The sequence below is a fragment of the Cariama cristata genome, unplaced genomic scaffold, assembly GCF_000690535.1.
Source record: "Cariama cristata isolate BGI_N322 unplaced genomic scaffold, ASM69053v1 scaffold9281, whole genome shotgun sequence".
NCBI lineage: Eukaryota > Metazoa > Chordata > Aves > Cariamiformes > Cariamidae > Cariama > Cariama cristata.
The window spans coordinates 46,565-55,325 of record NW_009599813.1 but is presented as its reverse complement, the minus strand read 5'-3'; the positions used below and the strand labels follow the sequence as shown (position 1 = coordinate 55,325).

General features: G+C 39.7%; 1 protein-coding gene across 1 annotated transcript in view; it reads right to left on the bottom strand.

Moving 5' to 3' along the window:
• LOC104169003 (formin-binding protein 1-like) overlaps positions 1-8,761 on the bottom strand; it is a gene marked incomplete at its 3' end in the record, with an annotated part of 41,205 nt that overhangs the window by 15,078 nt on the left and 17,366 nt on the right. Inside the window, exons 5-6 of the mRNA XM_009709808.1 lie at positions 2,711-2,773; positions 1,768-1,872 (exon numbers count right to left, since the gene is read on the bottom strand). Coding sequence (XP_009708110.1) covers positions 1,768-1,872; positions 2,711-2,773 — 168 coding nt within the window. The remainder of the gene's footprint in view (positions 1-1,767; positions 1,873-2,710; positions 2,774-8,761) is intronic.

The window sequence follows — 8,761 nt, the reverse complement described above, 5'->3', positions numbered from 1 at the left end:
AAGAGCACCAGGGTAGGAATTGCTTCCCAGAATTTACCTAGCACTATCAGATTGATATACCACCAATACGCAGCCTTTCACTCTGACCAGAAAAGGTCAGCCTTAGAAAGGGATGGAGAAGTAAGGAGTTTCAGTCCTCTCTTTCAAATAGTAAGTCATGCCTCTGCATCCCTTTGACATGGCCTCAGCTTTGAAAAAAATCTAGGGCAAGTCCTAATTTTATCTATGAAAAAAAATGTATTCTAAAGTCACTTTATACAGATAAAGCAGAGATGATCCTCTGTCAGAAAAACCCACATGTGGTGTTACATCTTTAACAATCCTGCACATGCATTCATCTGTAAAGTGCCTTGGTAAATTCAGAAGGCAATAAAGGATCAAATCTGCACGGTGAATTTACAACTAATAGCCAAGCAAATTACAAGACCACAGAGGTTTTTTTTTCCTTTGATATGCAACAGCACTTTGGGGAAATTTTCTGAGTTTCTTTTTGATTTATTGTTCTCATTTCTAATAGCATCCTTGGTGCTATCTGCTACACAGCCTCCATGATGCTCAGCATACTAGAAACATCTTAAGATCCCACAGATGTAAAGAAAAATTTGTATCTGCTAAGATTCCCAGGATTGAATTAACTGAGAACAGAATGAAGCAGGACTCTTGAGGAGCAAAAGTTACATTTACAAGGGCTCTCTTGGACCAGAAAAAATTCCTTATCTATAATTCAGTTTCCTTTCCTGTCCCTGCAACAAAATGTTTGGTATATTTTAAGCTTCACCTTTTTTTTTTTCCTTCCCCTTGCCCCCACTTTTTTTTTTTTCCTAAAGAAACAAGCCTTTTCAAATGTTCTGGCTATTTTCTACCTATATGAATCAAACTCGGGGAAGACAAAACTGCCCTTACACATTGTAATATGGTGTTTCTATTACTGCATCTTCTGAGCAGATGCGTAACACCAAAAAGAGAAGCAATTTAAACACCCTTTCTCCCTCTCCATTACTTCCTTAAATTCCAGGTACATCACTGGACTTGGACATTTAAAGTTCAAGCACCCTTCTGCACATCCAATTTTGAATCAAACTGAAGAGAGAAAATATTTCAAGGTGCATATGCTGAAACAGAATTGTACATTTAAAATTCAGCATCAGTTCAAAAGCTTCATCCCCATCACTGAATGAGGATCAATGCACAAAAGTCACAAATGACTCTGCCACCAGACAGCAACTGAAATAAAAATAAAAGCTATGTGCCATCTGTGACAAGCATGGATTCCAGGACTCTGCATAAAATGAAAAGCTGTCCTGCTGTAAACCTAGGACCGTGAACAACAATGCCCGTAATACTTCATTGTAACCAATGACATGGGGACATCTTCGAAGTGTTGCTCAAAAGGCAGGAAGTTTAGTTCTACCTGGATCACAGAGCAATCAACAATGTGTGGTAACTGCAAGCATCCCTCAGCGAGCCCTCACAAGCTTGACTGTCACAGAATCTGGGGCAGGAGTTAAAACTGATTTTGCATAAGCTCATTTAGAACCATGTCAGCTATGTTAAACTCAGATATCGCCTTACTGAAGAAAATCAACCGTATCTGTTTAGAATTTTTATGCAAATATAGGTCTCTGCAGAGATCTCCCTATTTTTAATTAACTTATGGACTGACTTAAGTGAGGCATTAAGCCTCCGAGGGTTTATCCCACCAGCAGGATTGAGGAACTAAACCCATCACATCCATGTTTACAAACAGCTCTCCACCCTCTGACTTACCTTTTCAACATCTGCTTTTGTAACATTGATGTCAGCATCCATTTTCTCAAAATACTGCTGTGCTCGATCAGCTTCTTTGCAGTCACGTTCAAACCGCCTTTTACTCTGAAAAGGAAAAGTAGAAGCCTTCATTATGGGAAAGAAACAGGATATCAAAGCCTACCTAAAATCAACACCTGCCCCTAAACTGATCTGCTGTAACAACCGTCAGAATTCAGGACTCCTTGGTTTACACTGGAATACATTTCCATATTAAAGCACTTCAAAAAACAAAGCTACCAGAAACACATTTTTTGTTCCGTTCTTCAGGCTGCTTGATTCTATTAACATCACTAGTATTTCAATATTTTCCCCTGTTAGCATCTCTTCTGCTCTTGTAGACCAAATCACTCCCTCCCAACACTTAACTCCCTCATTTTTAATAATGCACAACAAGGGAGTTACTAAGATTCATACATTTGCAAGTAGGACTTCTGGTTATTGACATCTCCTTTCTTTATCCTCTCCTCTACTTACAGTCCCACTTTTCATTCATCACATGAATGACAAGTCCAATGTATTTACTTTTGAGAAACAGCACCTTCCTCAAGAGATGGTCCCATTCAATTTATTCTCGCAGTATGAAGCTATTCAGGTTACAGTAGAGTTGTCTGAATAGGACCCTTAGGGATTCTGCATTTCCAGCAATGCTTAGCACACTTTTCAAGTCATATGAAATGAAATGCTACTCATGATAGACACAGATCCCACAGAAAGTTGAATGTACTGTTAAAATAGACTTTCGTGCTACCAGTAGATTTAAGACATAGGAGTTTTAAAAATCCCATTTCTATGGCTTTTATCCATACACCCCTCTTTTTCCAAATATGATGTTTGGAACCATTTCTATAAAAAACAGTATAAAAATGACTTAAATGTCACATCTGAGGAAGTTTCCACTCACTGCTTCAAGTTGTTTCCAGCAAGTTTCAATATGTTGTTGTGCCTTTCTGCCATCATGGAAGTGCTGTGTAGAAAAAGAAAAGAGAAAAAGAAAACATTTTGAACAACAAAAGAACAGTCAGTCAATTATGCTCAAGGAGTTCCAGAAAAAAAAACCCAGAAATTATTCTGACAGCTGTGTTCTGCAAGGCTGGTAAATTGAGCAGGTGTATGATGACTATCTAATGTCTCAGCAGGCTGCAGATGTATATTTGCATCAATTATAGTGGTTAGTAAGACTAAGGCTAATGAATCCCTTTAGCAATTCTACCTTGCATTGTTCACTGTATCTCCTAATTACTGGTTTCCCATACCACAAAATCTGAAGCACTTTTATCTGAAGAGTATTTCTTTGGTTACTGACAGAACACTAGCTCTAAATTAAAATTTCTCTCTACATGGAATTTACCAAGATGCCCTTGATTGGCACATTCTAACAAATGATGTTTGTCCTGATTTTCATTCAGACTCAACATAAAACCCTCTTCTTCCTAGATACTGGCTGCATGTGCAAGGCCAGCTGTTCATTTCTCTTGAGAGGTATTCAATTCTTTGGGTCCCTCCAGAAACCTTCCTCTCTCACATATTGGGGCTGTGTGTGCGTGTGTGCACACGCTAAGGTGTTACAGAAGTTTTAAATATGAGATGTCAGCTACATACTAAATGACAAGGAACTTCTCCTGACATGCCTTTTGGAGCAAGACTCTCAAGTGCAGTTGATTTAAATAACCGTTCTTAGCCCTTACACAACGCTCTTCAGAGAATCTAACATGCTTTAGACATTACCTCCTCCATCTTCCATATGCCACTTTTCCTCAGGATAAGCAATTTGTTCAAGATCACTGCATAAGTCAATGACCCAGCTCTAAATAGGAATGTTAACACAGCCCCCAACTGACCACTAGAACAGGTTACTCGCCTTAAAAACCACCTTGTAAAGTAAATAATACAGCAAACTACAAATAGGAAGAGAGATGCCTTTCTGCTATATTATTTATTTACTGGCAATTAGGATGTTTTACTCAAATACAGGTATGGTTTCATGCAGTAAACTTGAAAAATAAAGCTCTGATGTTGCCAGGTAATCCCACTGCAACTCCATAGAGTTCATGGATTCTCAGGTCTGCACATAGTCAGACATTAAATATATCTTAAGCAATGTGATATCAACAGTCTGTCAGGGTAGAAAAGCTCCAACTTCAGAACAGTAGCCTGCCACAAGCTGCTAAAGTTAGAAAAACGTGCCTGCAAGCACTTTATAATTGGCAGCTGCTTGGTTTCCTGCATCTTCCACTAAAGCAACTGGTATTTTCCTCTGTCAGAGGTGCAGGTTTCTGGAGGAAACGTGCTAGGGACATTTCCTAGCTGCCTTTCTGGCTCCACCAGACATGCCAGTAAAAAGCCCCAAAACTGCAGTTCTCTGTCACGCCATGTCCAATAAACTTGTATTGCCTTAAAAATCAGGACAACCTTCTAACTTGTCTGTGAGAACAGAAGAACACCACACTATCCTGAGTGTTCTGGATGCTACTACCTGCAGTCCCAAACACCGGCTGGTGAGGAGGGATGCTCACCTACAGCCGAACACAGGGGCACTCTATAGCTTTAACTCTCTGGATAGTGTTTATTCTGCACAAAAATTCTCAAAGCAGAGAGAAGCACAGTGTCAGTAATGCTTTTAATCCTGGGCATGTGCCGTGCTCAGCTCTGGCTCTGCTCCTGCCTACGAGGAGGGAGAGCGTGGAGCAGCCAGCCCACGGAAGGGAGCACAGCTGAGCGTCCGGCACTGCTGCAGCGGGGAGACGCTTTCTGCCATGAACCCCAACCATACTTGTGCAGTGCAGACCCCTGCCTACCATGCTAGGCTTCTCCAAAGACTCAGACACCACATAATGACATTTAAAAAAAAAAAAACAGATATAACTAAAACTGCTGGGGTGGCGGGGAAAGGCTCAAAGACTATTTCAGTTCCTTTTGTAGATCCCCATTTCCTTTCAACTCTGCAAGTGACAGATTCTGTATCTTCCTTGCCAGGGAGCTTTGAAATGCTCCTCATTTCAGGCTTGCTTTTGTAATTAAGAGTTTAGGAAAACAGTCGCAAGGAACAACTGTGATTTAACACTACATATTTCAACATTTCGCTAATGAGCATGGAATCAGTGAAAAATCTTTCGACAGTGAAGCTGCAAGTAAAATTACTTGGCTGCCTTCATACTGCATTGCCTGCTGCCACCAGCCCGTGATTGTGTGCTCCCCTCGTCACTGGCTCCGACTTTGCTGGACTGTAGGAAGGGACCCAATTCGGGCACAGCTGGCCTGCATGAAACCCAGTACTGTCAGTGACCATAAACCTTAGGGAAACAACACGCCAGGTTAATTTAACAGAACACAATTGTATACAGGGGTGGAAGGATGAACTTGGAATCAAAAACATATCAGATAACAGGACTACTCTAAGCTCGTATTTCTAAACCACGGTGTACCTAATCAAGAATGTAATTTCAATTTTGCACAACCCATCCCTGTTATTTCCAAATTTGCCTTCTCTGTAAAATAAACTCGACAAGCTGCTGGAAGTACATAGAAGAGAAGCAGTCAGCCTGAGCAGTATTGGCTGCATCTTGTTCAGATTTTGGGGTTTTTTTGGTTTGGGGTTTGGGTTTTTTTTTTTTTTTTGAGATCTTTTACAGAAATGGAGCACTGAGACATAAAATGGGCATTACTGAGAATTATTAAATAGTGAAATAGAGGAACTGATGTCAAATGACCATCTGAGAAATACAGGTGCATCACATTTTGGAGATTTCAGTGCCATATTGCCTTTTTCAGTTCAATCATTTTCTAAATATATTTATAACTCCCAATTCTTGTTGTGTTATGCCATATACATCCTTGTCATGAGAGATAAAGCTCCATCCGATAACAGATGCAATATGTATCGAAAGCACTTCTGCTTTTGCAAATCTTTTGCCTTCAAAGGATGATTTCTGCCTTCTAAAAATTCATTTTTATATAAAACAACTAAGTGGAACCTTCCAACTATTTATATTTTTTACTGCCCCCATTTCATGGGTAAGAGAATGAAGACAGTATGGTTAAATGATCTGCTCAAAGTCATACAGGAAGCCTCCAGTTTCCTCAAACCCTGTACTGCCTTCAACTTCTGCAAACTCGTTTCCTTTACTTTACAATCTTCTTAAACAGCAAATGTCTTTTAGCTCTTTTTTCCTCCCCTCGAAAAAAAATTTAGCAAAAATAACTTTTAGATCAACTCTTCTTTAATAAGGTTTCAAGATACAAGTTCTAATTTAAAGATAAGAATTTTTTAATCAAATTAAATAATTGGTTATCCTACACCTGATGATTCAGCAAACAGGAACATGACAAATTATTTAGCAAATCATATAGCAAACTACCATTTAATCACACACATTTCAGCAGCACAGAGTGATAAATTTAGAACAGTTGACACAACACAGAATATTCCCCCCCTACCTCCCCCCCAACTGAATGCCCAAACTAATGCACCCTAATCAGGCTTTCTATTTAAAAAAACTTGATTATGAGTAAGATATCAAATTAATTAATCACGCTTCAAGCATGCCAGTAAGACATTTGCAGCAGCAGTGTTGGTTGTTCAAATGCCATGATTTCCTCCAGATTTTTCGGCCATATCCCCAGCATTCGAAGCACACATTAAAAACATGGTAAAGTGAAAGTTTTGGTTTTATTAGTGTTCATTACTTGACCTCCCTAAATCACCTTTTAATCTATAGTTTGGAGTCTTAGGCTAGCAATCACCATGCCAACTTTAAGATTTCCTTGAAAAATATTTTTATCCAAGCATTAGACCTACTAAATAGCTTAAAACATAGCAGGATTACCCAAACTCAAACCATACTGGCTACATGACCACCGCTGTCCCTTTTCCCTGTGTGTTAAAGCACCACGCAGTTAGGACATGGCAGGATGCTCTGAACCGTCCATAACTGGCCATGTTTTGACTGGATGTCTCCATCCATGCTAGGCGCACAGGATAAGACCCGATAATCCAGGTTTTAGGCGATCTCATGAGTGTTGTTAAGACTTGAGAGATTTTCAGCACAGTATTAAGTTCCTTATTTGAAGCCGTGGATCAGATCAACTTTTTAAAAAGCGTTCATTATATTCCAAAAACTGCCAGCTCAAGGAATACTCAGCTACAGTAAAGGAAGAAGAGTTTTGGGAAGAGCAGGAAATCCACATAAAGACACACTGTATGCATGAGTCTTTTCCTTTCTAAATCAAGTCATACCAAGCGGTGTGCTCTCCTCATTACCGTGCTGACTGTGTTTGTAACAGCTGGGGAGAAATCCTGGCTGCTGCGCAATCAAAGACAAAACTCTCATTGACTTTTGTTAGGCTCAGATTTCACCCATGTTGATCAAAACACTGGGAGCAGCGACCAAGCTACCTACAACACAGTGCCTGTTACTGCCAGCACTATTACAACAAATAGCAGTGGGATATTTTTGCAAAATTTTCTTGGTACGCGAGAGGGTTTACATAGCCACACAGTTCAGAGAGCAGACAACAAAAGCTTGTTAGAAGATGCCTCTTAATCTTCCTTCTGACCTTTTGTGACGAGTAGTAGAAAAGCAAGATGTAGCTAAAAGCATCTTATGAAGGACAATACAGCTCAATAATTTTGCTGAGGAATTCCAGGGCAATTTTAAATGAAAGAATTGCCTGAAACATGTAGACTACCAGCATGACAATAGGGCTGCTTATGCTGTATCAAAACTGACCACGTGAAACATTTCAAGAAAGGCTGTAACAAGACAGCCTTGTTTTTCTTAAGGAAGTAAACAGTAATCGATTACATGGTTAAACTTTAAAATGTGCACATCTACAGTCTGTTTATATCAGAAATAGTCAGGAAAATAATCTTAGTTCATTTATAGGCATAGCGCATGGTTCCTTTGACAACATCCCATTTAAGAATTTTCAAAAAAGTGATATATGACAATGCTGCTTCATTCTCTTTTCTGTTTTCAAGCTAGATAATAAAACACACTGAAAAAAGTTACCTTTGACTTCTGTAACTGGCACTCTCAGCTTATATCGACAGTCAATATAAACACAGTCCTAGCAATTTAGTACTTCCTCCTCCAATTCAAACTCTACATCCATTTTTATTACAAGCGATTCCTAAAATAATGGCCAGTGATTAAAGCATACCAGAGACGGAAATTAGAGAATATTATTTTTTCCTCAATTTTCTCAGCTCCATTTGCAAGAAGGCTTGTCAAATGTTTTTCTTTTCCTGGCTGCAAAGACAGGAAACAGTCTCCTCAGAAGAAATCTTTGTTTCCAAGAATAGCAACGTGCTCTTGAGGTCTTATCATTCTCATTTGTAATAAGAGTAGCATAAGGCAGTCCTGTGAATGTTGATATGAAACACATGACTATCTTCACACACATTCATCTGTGTTACTTCTTAATATTGTGGCATAACCCTGTTCCCCTTTGCAATCTTCCATGTGAATGTTATTCTTAACATGTACCTATCAACTAGGTCAAACCCGAGACAGGTTATACGAATATCTGTTCGAGGTTGATGTTAATTCAACTTGAATTGCCTTCTCCTGAAGTGGTGCATTCAAAAAAAATTCCAGTTACAGACCGCTAAGGCCAGAGTTTCTCAGGCTTCAGACAAAGACCAGATCAGCTGTACAAGACAACCAGAACTATCTGCTCATGCCTACTGGGAGACGTGACAACAGAACAATGGTGATTAGAATAAACCTAAAAGACACTGTGGCAGTAATATTTATGGTAACTTGCCATTTCATGCTACATATGACAGATTAAGTCCTTACATCGGGAATCGTAACTCAGAACTTCTCAGGCACAGAGACATCGGTGCGTTGTGCTCCTCTCTCAGCAGAGCAGCACCGCACTCCCGCAGCTTGGCAGGACGACTCCATGGGAGCAAAGCTACAGGGATCCTCGAGAGCACTCTGCCACGCTG